The sequence below is a fragment of the Polistes dominula genome, unplaced genomic scaffold (genome assembly GCF_049000335.1).
Source record: "Polistes dominula isolate Pdom_NZ unplaced genomic scaffold, Pdom_raw_medaka contig_20, whole genome shotgun sequence".
Lineage (NCBI taxonomy): Eukaryota > Metazoa > Arthropoda > Insecta > Hymenoptera > Vespidae > Polistes > Polistes dominula.
This window is the reverse complement of record NW_028301147.1, coordinates 4643035-4661252: the sequence shown is the minus strand read 5'-3', so window position 1 is coordinate 4661252 and position 18218 is coordinate 4643035. Positions and strand designations below refer to the sequence as shown.

Here is an 18218-nt window from a genome sequence, read left to right as displayed (position 1 = left end):
ACGAATCGTAATCGATGAATATATCAAAAAACTTGTCGCATCTTAAAAATAAGCTTAAAAAAAAAAACCGATTAAATACATTTTTGGAAATAACACAAACAAAAATCACGATCTTTTTATATGAAACTATTTTTAAAAACGAGAATAAGAACTAAAATAATAATAATAATAAGAAGAAGAAGAAGAAGAAAGAAAGAAGAAAAATAACAACAACAACAACAACTATTCTAGAATCCTACGTCGTAGTTGAGTTGTAGTTGAGTTCGATGCACTCACTTTGGATGATTATCCTTGGACCTTGAACTCACCACCATAGATCGACCAAGATCTCGCGTGTTTTTCTCGAAAACGAAAGTTATAAATCGTCGTATAGTCTTTGTCGTCACGAAATAAAATCGTTTCACTCCGAAAGAGAATGAAAGAAAAAAAGAAAGAAAGAAAGAGAGAGAGAGAGAGAGAGAGAGAAACAAATGCTTTGAACGAGAGAAACGTACGTCAAAAAGAAAGAGAGAGAAAAAATTAGATAAAATAAAATAAGAGAAGAGAGAAGATACGCGAGCGGAGCAGACGTGGATTTCACGGTTCGCCGTTGACTTCTGAGACTCGCGAGGACGCGAGTTCTTCGGCTTCTTCGTTCTGTATTTCTCCTACCCCTCCCCTCCCATCTAGGAGAAAGAGTAAGAAGAGCAGAAGGAAAAAGAGGAAGTAGGAGTTGGGGCCCGACGAAGGTAGTGGGAGTTGGGCCTCACCTGTGACGACGAGTCTTTTAATGTGGGGAGAGGGGGCATCTCTACATCGCCAACAAAATCATAGGTTTATCTATAGTTACTTATATAGGGTGTTCAGTAAAAAAAAAAATATATATAATTTATAAAATCCATAGAGCATATTAACACTTTAATGGCCGCACGTGTACGCAGTCAAACGTCGTCAAGGGGCCCGATAATATTTTTCAAGAATTAATTTAAAAAAAAACTTTATTGTCATTCACGAAAAAATTAACACATAAAACAAAAAATAAAAATTTCATTTTATATATAATTTAAAATATATATATATTTATAAATTTAAAAAAAATATATATATATATAAAATTATAAATAAAATAACGTCCAATGTTCCGGCTATCACACACATGTTGTGTGAGCGGTCATTAAAGTTGAACTATTAGTTGTAATTTAAAAAAATGTCTTGAGGGGGGGGGGCAAATATATAGATCGAAAAGTCAATCCGTTTTTGACATATTTAGGTTTTTTTTTATGTAAATATTATAATTAAAAGAATATGAAAAAAGAATAAATAAATAAATATATATATGTTATTGTGTGAAGAGCTGTAATTGGAGAATGAAGATTCACATTAGTATATGATAATATTATATTACAAAATACTAATGTATAAGAATAAACCCAAATATTCGGTTTTTCATCGTATTGGTATGTGTTGACATTTCACCATGTGAATCTTAACATACTCCAATTTCATTCTTTCATGGTAAACAAATATATAAAAGTATAAGTATTTATTAAAAGTAGGATATTTTGATGTAAAGTAATTTATATAATATATTTGAATATAATCAAAATATGATCACGTAATATAATGTTCACCTTATATATACAAAGACGAAGTTACTACGACGATGAGAAGCATTCACGGCATCTAAGATTCTACTAACATAAGGTAAGAGTTACTTTTTCGAATCTTCAACGTTTCATGTAACTCGACTCTCATCCTGGTGCCTCTAAGCAGCCATTCAATTTTTGGCTCCCGTCCTTAATTGTGAGACGTTTCTTGTAAATTAACGAGAGGAAGGTGCTATCGTAGCTTTTCAATCTTTGATCTTAGAATACGATGACTTTTAATCCTTTTATCGAAATAATCTAATGTCTTTTCTTCTTCTTTTTCATGGTGTTTCTATATATGTATAATACAGGGGGTCGGGAACCCATGGTTCATAAATTTTTAATAAAAATCTGCTGTATTCATTGCAAAACCAATTACTTAAAAAAAAACTAGATATGAAGAAAAAACGTTGCTAACAATATAATATTTGTAATACTATCTCATCGTATTATCGTACGAATTATTTTCCAACTAATTATTCAAATACCACGAGATTAGCTTTTGAGATTTAAATGTTATTTGGATACACGTACAATTGTTAACAATTTTTCTTCAAGATAAATAATATTAAAAGTGAAACTGTTTCTAAAAATGCATTAAGTGCACACCCGAAATTTGACTACAATTTACAGAATAAAATACAAGTCCAAAAATTGTATTTTACATATATCATAGAATAAAATAAAAATTGAAAGAAGGAAAACAATATTTATTACAAATAAAGATGATAATTTTTTGAAAACTCGCTTGAAATAATTAAAAAATAAATTATTTTCAAATTTTAGCTTCCTAAATTTTATTTCTTTTTATTGCTCTTCATTTCTGAAAGATTCCCGAACAACTGGTACAAATAAATAAATTCTAACAAAGTATAAAATATCTAATTACATCGAATCTATTTATTTTTTCCCTCTAATTCACATATCGAATCACATTATGTTAATAATCTATCTACTATCCAACATACGATCTCACTCGACTTGACATTCGACTCGGGCTGGAATTTGAATAACTACGAGAGAAAATGATCGATGGAAAGTAACGAGAATGGATGAAAGTTCATGGTACTAGAAAGTCGATATGTCTATACGCATATCTTTAATTTGAACTTTTCCTAATTTACACGAAGGTGCACGTGTAGTCTTTAGACTAGAATTACAATGCACACCTAATACCTTTATGTATAAATAATAAAAATAACTTTTTAACAAAAATAATTAATCAAAGTATCCTACAAAACAAAATCCTCTTTCTAAATGAAAAAATTATAAAAATCGTTGTTTTTTGGTATAAAATATTTCTGGAGTGGCGGATATAGTTTTATAGCAATGCTCCTGTAATTGAAAATAGTAATTCAAAATAAAATTACATCTCATTTGTATTCATAAATCAATATTCATTTTTTCTTTTATTTTTCTTTTCATGACAAAATCAACTTTTGGGACACCTTTTTCATTCTTTCCATTTAAAAATACAATTTCATTCAAATTATACTAATAATAATTTATAATGATAACTGCTCTCGTGCAAGTAGAATACTTTACATAATATTTTCCGGAAAAGTATGCAAAAATCTAACGAAATTAAATAAGAATACGTTTAATTGGACTAACTCGTCACGTCGACTTCCGTGCATTGATAATCCCGGACGAAGTAAGGAATAAAAAAAAAGAAAAAGAAAAGACAAAGAAAAGGGAAGGAAAGAAAGAGAGAAAAAAAAAGAATGAACACCTGGTTACCGGTGAAATAATGCCACGTGCGAAAAGAGACTGATTGTAGGAGGGGAAGGCGAATGAACGGAAGCCAAGACTACAGCTGTATTCATCAACGATGAGAAAAAAAAAGAAAAAAAAGAAGAAAAAAAGAGAGAGAGAGAGAGAGAAACAAATTTTATGTAAAACTAACGGTTGAAAAAAGAAAAAGAAATACCTAAAAACGTAACAAACATTTAAAAAATACTAATATAACAAATTGAAACTAAATAATATAATAATAAAAATTAAATAATTAATTAGTTAATAATTAAAATACTTAAATAAAATAATTAAATAACTAAGTTAATAAAAATAAAGAAGATATGCTTGTGCATACAAAAAAATTCGCTTAAATTATGCATAAATCTATGGAAAAGAAAAAAAGGAGAATAAACAAATTTATGTTTAATTAATAGTAAGAAAAAATACATAAAAAATAATAAATTTACGAACATGAGTTTATATGAATTTAAAGTAAAGTAAAGTAAAGTAAAGTAAAGTAAAGTAATACGTAGTATAAATTTAGTTCTAATTTTTCTAGACATCCTGTATAATATATTAAAATAGTAAAGACATATATATATTGAAAGACTTTAAATATAAAAGGGATCTCTATTAAATTCCAAATTTAAAATCATCAAAGATATGATCAATTTTAAAATATGTCTAGCAAAATCCTTCGAGAGATCTTTCATAAGAAATAATTTTTATTAAATCAAACTGTCTAAAAATTTAATTAGTAACATTTTTAAATGCCTTCAGGGTGATAGAAAGGAACCGATCATTCGTTAGGACATAAATACATATATATATATACTTATACATACTTTCAAAAGTTACGAATGTGAAAGGGTGAACACTCTCTCACGTGTTTGCCTCTCTCTCTTTCTCTTCTCAGAATATAAAGATTAATTAATTATCTCCAAAAAAAAAAAATGATTTTTTTCTTCTTCAATAAAATTTAAATGAATTCATATTTAAAATAATTCACATTTAATGTAGATTGTACACACATACACATTCACAAGTATTACACAACTCGCACACATATGTATAGTATTTGCATAGCAACAAACACGCATGTGTATATATAAACGAAATAAATTTGTATACTCGTCTAATATCGATCTTACATATTTCGATGTTCGAAATAAACTGACATAAATATGAAAACATAATACAATATGTAGGAAGGACACTGAATACGAAGGTCGACGTGTTAACAAGTTCAACACGGTGAGATTCTTAAAATAAAAACGTCACAACTATCGAATATAAACACTAACCAAGAAGTGAAATATATGTATGTTCATTGCGTCTATTGAACATTCCATTATTCGTAAAAAAATGTAATGAAAAATGTAAAAAAGCGCATTAGAAAATGTTTAGAATGCAATGGAGGAACATTCGAACATTTATTGTAATAAAATACATTACTAATATATAAAACTTCAAATATTTCGTAAACTATTGATATTTCGATGACCTTCACTTAATACTTTTTTACGAAGAATAAAGAAAGGAATCGAATGGTATAAAAAAAATGTAGAGTTCCATTTAAAAAATAAGTGAAACTGCATCTAGCGAGTGCATCGATGCATTTTCAAATAAAGTAAGGTCATAGAAAGATGACATGTATTGTGCCATATAACTTTTTCCTTTATCATTTTTCTCTATTGTTACTTAAAAAGAAGATATTATCCGTCCCAGTTACAAGATTCACCCTGTATATATGCATAGAAACAAAACATTTTAAACGATCGAGAAACCGTTCTTTTAATGAGATAAATGTTTTCTTATCACTTCCCTTCTCAGTTTTCAATCAGATGTATTTACAATTAAACACGTTCCTGTTCTACGTATTATATATTTTTTTATCTGATTTATTTTAATTAATAATATTTTAGTAATTATTCGCATTATAAATATTTTGTAATTATATACGATACTCATATATACACACTCGTACGCATTATTTTTATATTTCTTTCTAAAAAGTCCCTAATTATTTTATGAATTAACTGAATTATACGATTTAATGTTTACCTACATATATGTTAGAAAGGAAAGAAATCTATTATTTTTGAACTCAACAAAAAACTGTATAACTTCAGTGCTCCATTTCTAGACCCCATATAACATTAATTGCCCGTAAAAAAAATTCGTGAATTAAACTGAGGAAGTTCTTAGTCTCATCACCCTTATTATAATTAATAATATTAAATATAAATATTATAAATATTAAATATAAACGAAATGTTAAATCACAATCGACTATTTTTTATCCAAAACTCGTACATTTTGTTGTAAAGTGAATTTAAAAAATGGATCATTAAATAGAAAACAATTCTAAGAGAAGAAGAAAACGTTCATTTTAAATGAACATTTAGAAATTTCTATGAAATAATAAATCTTTTTGTTAATATATATATATATACATTTGCGTTGTTATAATTATATATGTTAGTCGTATTACGCGTATAATTTAACAACCAAGCCACGAGTTATGCGCCTGTAATGGTATATGTTGGTTCGCGTATTATTGCTCCGCATACCGGAGACTGGTTTGAAATGATTGCCGTTAGAAAGCTGGACCACAAGAACGATTGGAGATTCGTAGAAGTAAAAGACCTTCTCATTTCTTCGCTCGATTAATTTCCCAATATGAATTCCGTATATTTGTATCCTTTGAAATGAATTTTTGGTTAAGATCGGTTATAAGTTTTCTTTTTCATTTAATTCGTGTATCATTTATAGTTAACCGTTATACAATATATTATCAAATATTACAATTGCTTTAAACAACTATAATAATAAAATAAAATTAATTATTTTTTATTTATTTGTTTGTTTATAATAGTCATCAATGTGTCTAAGATTTGACCGAGAATTATATTAATTGATCGATTTATGTAACCAGATTGCATAATAAATATTTTTGTCTTCTCACTTTAAAGTTCACTTTCGTATTAATGACCATGGTTATCTCGATCGATGTAAATATTTAATACACCTTTCGAAATTCGAACGAAATCTAATTAAAAACCACGCTTGTACTTATGAACTTTTACTCATAAATTCGACAAAATTTATGTAAGCCAATAAGAGTGATCGTTTCTATATTGATTTTAATATTATAATTTAGAAAGATATCAAAATAAAAAGAAAGAGTGAAATGATAATAAATTAGCATAAACAAATGGATCAGATTACACAGTTCATTGAAATACCATTTTTTCTTCTTATATTTCTTTTTCACTTTTTTATTTCATGCTGTATGATTTGTTGATATAAGTGTACAGTACGTTACGTAAAATACTTTTACATTTCATTATGTAAAAATGATACAGAAATGTATCGGTTAATATACTTCAAAAGTATTAATATTTAAATTAAAATAATTTGAATATTTATAAATTAAATTTTCTCCTCATCTTACTCTTTTATATTATTTTTTTTTTTAATTTAAAAAACGATTCGCGTTCATTAATCGTGATAATGATGTTCGTGAAACGTGTCAAAAATGAACCTTGCAAACAATGATTCATCGAACCTTGACGCATAAAAGACCCCGAATTTTTTGGGCACGTGCTGTCCCTTATCGAATAAACCTAACAACAGTGTCTTTTCTTATGGATCCTGACCTCCCTTTTTTTCTTCCTCTTTTCCTTTCACCTCCCTTCACCTATCATCATGTTCAATGACTCATGGGGGATCGTTGTCAGCATACGATATTAACCACCGTTTAAATCTATCGTATTTTCGATGTATATTCTCTTTGACAGGTGCAAATTCTACACGCGAAAGAACCATCAAGCGATAACAATTTTATCGAACTCGCATATTGTTATTATCATCTTTTAAGTATAAAGCGTTTCACACTAAATAAATAAATTTATTATAAAAGAATAATATTTACATTTTAATGAGTTTATTATCATATTAATATTATTCAATAAGAATGAGATAATATTTGAGAATGAAATTCAATAATTAACAATAAAATAAAATAAAGAAAAACATTGTTATTCAATAATTATTATATTATATATATAATACTATATATACAATATTTTTGTTATAACATTTTAATTAAGAGTTTCGGAACCTAAGTAATTATATTTTTATTTTAATTATTTTATTATAATATATTTAATTTATTAATATATTAATTTATTTTATTAATATATTCACATTTTTTTTCTTATTTTGACACATTGTGATAAAAATTTTACAAAGAAACACTTAGACGTCCTGTAAATAAAATCTTATTACAATTTAATTGGTTTAATCATTAGTATAAATATATATTATATTCAAAATATTACAAAATAACTCAAATTAGTTACATGTAATTATTTAAAAATTCAAAAAAAATTATAGAAAAAATATTTGTTCAATCATGATAGTGAAAATAATATTTTGAAAGCAACTGTAGTCGAGTCTTCGGTTCAATCGTTCGACCGTAAGTAATCGTCATCGGAAAGTATATTGGTTTTGTGCCAGACAGTTTTTGCTTCGAGTTGGCTTCCCCCTTTCATACGATAGATAACTTATATCAAAGTAAAGATGTTTCAACAAACTATCAACATTGTTTTTGCAAATGAGCAAAACTTTAACTTTTAAGTGCTTTCTAAATTGTAATCTCATTTAAATTTATCGCAACAACCTTCGATTGTTTTCTCATTGGATTCTTCATCAAATTAATCTAACTTTTACGATTTCCCTATACCTCCATGTGTTATATGTGTGTGTATATGTATGTTCGTATAGACACATTAGAATCTCATTAAATTTAATTCTAATCTGTAAGGCCAACCAAGTTATAGGCATTCCATCCAAATACGACTTTCTGGGGCTTTCTATTTGCAACTGTTACTTATTAAGTATGCCATTTTTTTTAAATAATATTTACAATAACTATATATATATATATATTTAAGTACATATAACACATAATCTCATTTCAATAGAAAACGCCCGTAATTTTATACAATTGGAAAGTACCGTTTTAAAAACTGTTGATTTAATAATTGAATAAATATATTTTTACAGTTATTAATTATCATGTCATAATATGCTCGAATGTATAAAACAGAAGACGTAGTATTTAAAAGGAAGTGGAGGAATGCATTTAAATCAACAATATTTTTTCAAGCTATTATTAAATTATCATTAATCTTCCATAAACGGAATAAAAAGATGGCATAACGATGATTTCTATGTCACCATTCCCATGATAAATATTCCATCGAAATTACCCACGTTTTTTTTCTCTTTCAATTAAACATTTTTTTTAATCATAAATCGGTAAAATCGCGGATATTAAATAAACGTTATAACGATCAAAAATTATTGAATTCATTAAATTTGAAAATAATTCGTAAACTTAGAATACTTTATTTTATTTATCACTAATAATCAATAAAAAAAGTTAAATCAATAAAAATCTAATAAAACAATATTACGAAATTTCAAATAACGTTGATTCTGAAAGCTACCTTTTTATCAATCAATGTAACGAATTGAAAACAGTTAATGAGACTCAACAGTTCAATAATCGTTCAATAATTCATTCTAAAAACAACCATATAAAAAGCTTCAATTATCTAGTTTTTATTTACTTCTAATTTATAATAATATTCAGCTCTATTCACTGAACAAGAAATTTAAACTCGGTACTTATCGTTCTTAGTGTTTAACTTTTTTTTTCTTTACTCAATGAAATAAAAATTGAGGTCGGAAAGATTCATAATAAAAAGTAGATAGTCTTTCTGTTGTTACTCCTTACCACCCCCCTCCCCTATACTACCACTCTTTTTCTTTAATGAAAATAATTACAATCGATTCTTTATCGTGACAGAGAAAAGCATAGAAGCGTGTCTAGAAAGGTAGGGCTTGATAATGCCAAGGGAGGAAGTCTTAGGACAGCACTTCATTACATGCGCTGCTAACCAATCATGACGCCTCGAGGCAAGTCGTATCTCCTGACCTTTCTTTCATTCGAAAAGTACGCCATTTTTGTTCTTTATTCGATAACAGTATAGTAAGTATTCTAACAATTGAAATTTATTGTGTTGTTCTGAAAGTTCGTGCCGATTTTGACGGAAGATTGAAATGCAACGCATTTATGTTTTTTTTTTTGGTATATTTTTATTAAATAATATATAAGTGCCATTCTGTTCTACAACCTTTCTTCATCTTAAAAGGTACAAATTTTCTTCTTCCAGAACTTCTCAGGTTTTTTAGCAAAAAACTTTATGCCAACTCAACTCTGAGCAGCTCAATATATTGTAGATTATATTATAATAAGTATAGCAATTAATTCGATACCTTTTTAACAAATTTAATAATTATTTCTAAATAGTAATTTGGTGTTCTTCAGACTCTTAGGCATTTCTTGAAAAATTTTTAACCTAACTCAATAACCAAGTAACTGGAATGCACAAAATTTTAAAAAAGTTTTAGAAACTACATTTTGGCATTTCGATTGTGCTTTTATAAACACGTGACCCTTAGATATTTTTTTAGAAAATTTATATTCTAAAGAAAATAATCAGGTAGTTGGAATACAAAAAATTTTATAGAAGTTTCAGAGACTGTATTTCGGCATTTCAATTATGCTTTTGTGAACGTGACCCTTAGATATCTTTTACAAAATTTATGTCCTAGGAAAAATAATCAGATAGCAATACACAATAGGATAGGAATGCACAATAAGGGTCCTTAAGTTTTATGAAGTTTTAGAAACTGTACAATATCACACAATTGTGTTTTTTGTTCTCAGAAAAATGTTTGATTTGGAATTTCTCGAAAATACATTGTCCAAACATTCGTGCTAAACATAGTTTAAGATTTTCGAAAAAAAAAAACTACAATAAATGGAATAAAAGTATATGAAAAAAAATGTAATCGATTGTATAGAATATTTTTCACATCTGGATAATAAAGTTTTTTTACGATCAATAATCTTCGTTTGAAATTCGTCTTGTGTATCTTACGCAAGTACGAATCGTGGCCAACAGGGAAAGTCCTCGGATAACTTCGCTTTCCTATCCTTACTATGTATGTATGTAATACGATACACGTATACGTGAAAGAATTTTCTACCTTCCATAAGAAATCATTATTTGCGATCTTAAAGAACGGGAAAAGGAAAGAAGTCTCGAATAGTGAAACAAGGCATAGTAAGTTAAATCGATCGTTGAGAGTATTCGAGGAGAGATCGAATATGATTGTTATTAGAAATTCATATTAGAGAAATATATAGTGTTGAGTTTGCTACAGAATAAAACATATGATTTCGATCAAGAAAAATAATAATGATAATAATTAATTAATAAATATATATTATATACATATATCTATTACGATATAATATCTGATTCTATGTTTCGTGTTTCATTACGTGAGAAATATTTATTGGTGTTCATTGTCATCGAAGACACCAACGCCGTTTTATTTTTCCGTCCTCGTGTTACTTCAAACATCTATGCTACCAACACATGCATTATGCATACAATTTATAAAAGATGAATCGCATTTACGACCAACTTGATCACGTCACAGAGTGTCTCTTTTTCTATTATTTTTTTTTCTTTTCCTCGAGAAAGAAAAACTACTGTTTAAGTATAATTATCTTTCAATTAAATTCTTCTTTATGGACGAATAAATTAAACGGTGTACTTTTCTTTTTTTTTTTTTTTTATTCTTTTCAAATTTAATTTAAACGTTAGAATATATATGCAATTAGTAATAATTATTTAAAATACAATAATTATTCTATTTAATGAAATGTTTCTTGTATATTATTTTTATTATTTATTTCTTCTGAGTATACGCATTATACAAGATTTCATTTTTTATTTATTAATTATTAATAATTATTTATTAATTTTTTATTAATTATTTATTAATTATTCATAAAATCTAAAAATTAAAATCATTGCCTAATCAATTTAATTCAAAATTGAAAATTTTACTTGAAACATTTTAATGATGTTTAAAATATATTAAAATAATATCTAAATTAATATTTAAAAATTATATGATAAATACTGTTGTATAAAAAACATTTATAACTTATATACGAGCAATCAGTATGTCATATAATATATATTATATATTATGATTATATTTTATATATTATATATAATATATAATTTTGATATTATATATTACATATGATATTATATTTGATATTACATATAATATACAATAAATTAATTATATATAATATTATAATATTATTAATTTTATATATATATATATAAATAATAATATAAATAAATAAATAAATAAATAAATAATAATATAAATAAATAAATAAATAAATAAATATATATATATATATATATATATAAATCTAAATATTTGAAAAAAAAACTTCATGTTCATATAAGAATAAGAAAAATGTAAAAAAATGTTAGAAAAAAATTAATCAAGTTCTTAAATACTCAAAATCATCATTACTGATTGTAAGATCAAAATGATTTCAAAGTTGGTATATAATTCTTGGAAATAATTAGCACTTGTGTCAGTCGACGAGTGGCATGATTGTTTTTACAATTTGTCAGATTTATCGGACCGGTTCGAGAAGAATTCGAATATTTTTGTAACGAGTTCGACCACTCTCATACGTATACGCTAGTAGAGACTTTATCCTCATCCTCCCGCGATATTCTCTCTTGTGGTTATCTGTATCTGAGAGTGTATGTTTTGTTTGTGTGTTGGTTAGCCTCATTTGAAAGTAGATTATGTACGCAAGGTCGCCTTGCTGCTGTTCTTCGTTCGCTTCACGTGTTTTCCATGCGTATTCCGTCCTAAAGAGGTTTCCTTTACGTGCCGCCTGTTAAGAACTTGCAATTTTTTTTTTCAAACTTATCGTTTTTACACACATACCTCTTGTAAATCATCTTCTTTTCTTTTATATCGAACAACGGTTTTGCGTCGTTTTAATTACAGTCCGTAAATGAGGGATGTTCAAAAAAAAAACCACACATTCAAAATTTATATGATACATAGGATACATTGTAATGAGTAAAAACGTTTTAGTAAACATACGCTGAAAAGTCAACCGTTTTTAAGACAAGCATTTTTGTTTGCTAGTATCATAGTTGTCTTACTTGCTTTCATCGCATGTGATATACGATGTTAACTTTAGTGTATTCAAACCGCATTCTAAATGTTCTTATTCAAGTGCTGAAAGTAAATTTCATTGAGAATCAGTCAGTTGTGAATCGGCAATTACAAACGATACATAGTTACAAAGTATCATGAAAATGTTAGCGAAAGAGAAATGTGGAATTTTCGAAAGAGTTCGCAACTCAAGTGGATACGTGGAAAATTTTCTGCAAACATCAAAAATTTAGTAGCAAGTCAAGTATATATAACTCGTGTATAACAACTATTGTAATATAAGTAGAGTGCATTAGAGTATTAAAAAAAAATTGTTATTTAATCAAAAGGAATGTGTATTGTTCTTTGAAAACACCAAGTATATGATAGGTGAGTATGAGTCCGTCTTCCTCGAAATTCACCTTTAGACTGGCACATTGTACTCTATGAAAATTCTTTTATGAAATGTTGTTTATATGACTCTCCGAATGTTGCGCATGTGTTCAAAATTTTCCAAGTGTCCACCTTCCATTTCTATACACACTTGGCATCTTCTTTTTAATTACTGCACCACACAACGACATTATTCTTATAACCATCTATTAGATTTATTATTATGCAAGAATTGTCTTGCATTGAGAGATTGCATTACGAAAAGAAAAAACGTCAACAAAGAAAGATGACAAGAACTTATATCTATCAAAAAAATCTACCAGTATTATAATTTTATTTTATCAAATCCTTTTTTTATTCTTCAGTGTATTATCATAGTAGTATAATTAGTAATTATTACTTAAGAAAAAAATGATAAAAAACGGGTAAAGTGGAAAAATACTAGATTATTAGTTATATATTCTCGAGGAAATCAAGATTTTTATAAGTGTTACAATAAAAATATCTCATACCATACATAATACAATAATATACTGATGAATTGCATTGATCTAATTTTTTGTATATTTCTGGTTAGTAAGTTAATAAAGAGATTAAGATTAAAATTATAAGCATTTAATACTTTCTAATTATTTACTCCTCTTTTTTAATTATTTAGATTGAATTAATTTAACTTCTAACACTTCAACCGGTACTAATGTTTGATTTTGTTTTCATACAAACATTTTTATCAACTATCTGAACATTCGAAAAATTGAGGAATTTCGTTTTGAAACTATAATTAAATTGTAATTAAAGAAATTTATAAAAGACAAAAGTCAATTTTAAATTACTGTGATTAGGTCATACTTCGAATTGTTTCTCTAATGAATTTAAAAAAATACCTTAAAAAATATTTGTTTGAATGAGTTAAAAGGAGTTTCAAAAGAAGTGTCTACACAAAACGAGAAAGCATAAGAGGAGATAAAAAGAGATCTTATGGAAAAAAATATCTAGATTTAAGTCTTATAATAATAGTATAATATGATAAGAGTAATTAATCATTAGGAGAGAATAGTACAGAGCGAAACCTGATATTAAACCATTTATAATTATCTACTGAATACATAAAATCAAAAAGAATAAATTAATTACTATTCGAATAATTATAGAAACATTTACTATTCATTACTATGATAATAATTATGTAGTAATGAATAAATACCATTTAAATAAATTATCAATAAAAATATGGGAAGATAATTTTTTATAAAAATAAAAAGACAAGACTTCTGTTTTCATGACATTTGTTTCTTGAATGTTTAGATTTTATTGTTAGAAAAATGAAAAGAGAATGGAAGAAATTTTCGTAAGATCGTGAGAGAGCGAAACGAAACGTGACACGTGAAATCATGCGGGAACAATAGTAGTAAACCAGGTAGGTGACTCTTTCCTTGTTTCATTGAAATAATTATAAAGTACTTTAAGGTACCAACAGAAAAAGAAAAAATGTATCCAAACGCAAAGCTACGCACACTCACGATACACGTGCATCAAAGTCACGGCTGATGCGTGTTACAGTTTCCACGTAAAGAGATAACAACACAACTCTATATATGTATACATACATATACAGTGAGTCACTGGAATAATCGTACCAATTTCTACTTTAAATTGAAAATAATTCATATATACCTATAATATGCAAAGCTTCTAAATTTGTATATACATAAACCTATTTTATGATTATTCAACTTTCATCAAATTGATACCAATTTTATTACACACACAAAAGAACATTTTATTGTTTGAAAAATATAATTATACTTAAATAAGAGAGAGAGAGAGAGAGAGACAAAAAATTGTTCTTCTTTTTATCTTCTTCTATCTGTCTCTTACTCTCTCTCTCTATTTACCTTGCAAGATAATAATGCGCATACACCAATATGGAGGATGAAATTAGATAACACAACAATCGCTAGGAAACTACTAATCGGTTTTTAATATCTTCTTTAGATAACAACAATCATTTCTATACAATAGTATCCATCTTTCCTCATATTCGTTACATCGATCATATTATGAATCATATCATTGGAATTTGTGGTTATTGTTGTCGTGTTTTTTTACATGTTATTTTTATTTTTCTCTTTCTCAAAATAAAAAATATGTCTTATTTGTCTTTCTATTTGTGTTAACACTACGAAGAATTCTGACGGAGAAAAAAAACAACTTTTAATAGAGAATAATACATTCCGTGTAATAATATATAAATTATATATATTTAACACTAAATATACCACCATTTTCAGTATACCTATTTCTACCACATTAGTCAAAATGACTGGTGTATAAAAAGAATGCTTTTTGAAGCTTCCAGTCTTTATTTACTCTTAAAAAATAACAAAATTGTTTAACAATAATAATTTTAATAGATAAATGGATTTATAGACATTTTTAAATAACAATGCGCTTAATTATTTACAGAACTTAAATGTTACATGTAGTAGAAATTTTGAATTAAAATGGCCCGACCAGTCAAAATGACTGGTCTGGTATATCTAGCGTTAAATAAAAAGTATTCAATGTATTATTTGTTTTATATCGTTATATCGTTAAATATAATGTAAAAATGTTTTTTTTCATCAAATTAAATATATATTGTGTATAATCATATTTATAAATTCGAAGACACCTATTCGATTCATTGAAACAATACTTTTTTTTCTTTCTATTTATTTTCTTGAAAATTCTTATGAAAATTCGTGACAAACGTAAATGGAATATCTCGATGTAAATGTTTAGGAAACCTTAAACTGATACCACCGAGTGAAAGGAAATTCTTCTTCATCTTCCTTGCGCCATTCGATAATGACCGCTTAGATTTTCATTCCTATCTTTGAAGTAAGTAACAACGACTGGTAAAGGACGAAATAAATAAAATTTATCGTATCATCGTATACATACATATTCGATTTCGAGAAAAGATAAATCAAATCCATTTAAATATCAACGCCAGTCAAACGATCATTAATACTTATTATTATAGTCACGTTTACATTAAAAAATGTATTCAAGGTGTCGTTAACGAAATTTTTAAATACTGTTATAAATGTAGTACACATATTATGCTAAAACTGCACTTATTCCACTTCTTCGGGACTACTCTAGAATTTTTTAACCCAGTTATGCTTACGATCAACTTGAATCGTCTATGATTGTAGTTGACTAGTTATAAATTATAAATGTTTTTTTTCTCTTTTTTTGTTTTTTTTTAGAAAAAAATGATAAAAGAAGATATATTATATCGTTCATAAATCTATAAATCGTAAACTCAAGGAAAGCAATGTAATTTAATGCGAAAAGGCAGCTGATTGATTGGAACGACAACGTTAAGAGACGTTAACGGTGCTTATGTTGAATACAATGTTACTTTGATAATAATAAATAAGAATAACAAGCAAGAATTGTTAAATTATTGTGTCATTGATTTTAATAATATCGAATTCAAATATAATACGTAAGTACTTATACATATATATATATATATATATATATATATATATATATATATATATATATATATATTTATCCGTTTCAAAAATAACAATTAATTTCGTACACGTTACTTAAGTAATTAAAAAAATAAAAAGTTTAATATTGTACATTTAGTATACATACTAATGAATATTACGGTAACCTATTATTACAAAAAAACAGAGACGATATTATTGAATACCTCAATAATATTGATATTAACTTATAACGTTATAAAAATAACAAAATTTAAAAACTCTCTTTTTTTTTTATAAAATTGCATAACAAATTTTATGTTATAAATCAAAAAACAATTTCTCATCAATTTCGTATAACCACCTGATCAGCCGATTGGTATTATAACGAAATCAATATCAAAATTGACTTAACGACGAATAAAGAAAAAAACAAAAATGAATATTATTATTTAATAAAAAAAAATATTTTATTTTAAAAATTGAATGAAAAACAATTTCTCATACAATTCGTATAAACTGTTGATTAATCGATTCATATTACAATCGAACAAAGATGAAAATTCGCAGGACTATGAATAAATGATACGAGTCAAATAATTATTAACTTAAAATCATGATCAGTATCGTAATAGAAAAAAAAAGAAATAACAAAAAGATAACAATAATATATTTCAAACAAATAAAACTTACCCTAACGAAACGTGGCTTGTAATCATCGTCCGTGATGTCGCCTGACACGATGGGTACGTTCATGGTATCCTTAGCATTCTATTCTTCTTCACGAAAAGCACTATCGTTGGTGTTGTAGATAACGAAAAACACATATGAGATAACCCTCCGTAGAAGAAGAAGAAGAAAAAGAAGAAGAACAATATAACACAGAGAGGAAGAACGATATAAACGATATAAATGAGTCAAAGGTAACTCGAATACTGAGCAGGTAAGAACGTCTGCTGTGTTGCGCGCGCGCGCACGGTCAACTCTGAACGGTCTCCGGCATCGAACTACAAGTGCCACCGAGCCGAGCACAACGTTCGCGGGTTCCGACCAACGACTACTACTATATAATACTACTACTACTACTACTACTACTACTACTACTTACTACTACCTACTACTACTACTGATACTACACTACTACTACCAACGAAACCGGCAAGTACATTAACTTGCTTCTCGATTCCCGCCAATCTCGATCCATTCGAACACTGCTATTCGCACGATACCGAACAAAGGATATATTTTCCAATCAAATTTTAACACTAGGAACCAATAAAGCTGGTCATAATGATTCATTTCAAATTCATTATTATTTCGTTGTTGTTATTTATTTGTTGGTTAGATTGAATATTTATAGTATTAGATATATATATATATTTTTTTTTCATAATTAAATTTTAATTTGAAATATTGTTTATATAACAACGAATCAAAATTCGTTATAATTTATTTTTTTTCGGATAATAAATATTTAAACTTTAAAATAAACAACGAATACGCGTGTGTGTCAGTGTCCCTGATGAAAAGGTAACAATATATGCTTATACATACATACAATATATGCTTTCTTATCTCGAAATCAAAATTTACTTCTTCAACGTTTTTTCTTCAATTAATTAAAAAGAACTACTCTTTTTTTATCTTTTTATTCTTTTCGAACGATTGATTGAAAAGAAATTAAGGAATTTAAATATCTTCAATTTAGACGAAGTTAAACTTTACAAACTGGAATTTATTTATATATTTATTTACCCATTTATGTATAACGTTCGAACAAGAACTGACGAGGACTACTCCACCGAAAATTCGGCTGCTTTGATTTGCATGAGTATAT

General features: G+C 26.8%; 1 protein-coding gene across 3 annotated transcripts in view; it reads right to left on the bottom strand.

Moving 5' to 3' along the window:
• Nucleotides 1-17566, bottom strand: part of Rhp (GTP-Rho-binding protein rhophilin) — a 43090-nt gene extending 25524 nt beyond the window's left edge. For 2 of the 3 annotated variants that reach the window (XM_089177209.1, XM_015335459.2), the window contains exon 1: nucleotides 17075-17566. Coding sequence is in view for 1 of the 3 variants with exons in the window: in XM_015335459.2 (XP_015190945.1) it covers nucleotides 17075-17137 (63 nt within the window). In the remaining 2 variants the exon portion in view is untranslated. Of the gene's footprint in view, nucleotides 1-276; nucleotides 588-17074 lie in introns of those variants that run through there. The other variant, XM_089177210.1, reaches the window with a different exon arrangement.
• Between the last annotated feature and the right edge of the window lie 652 nt (nucleotides 17567-18218).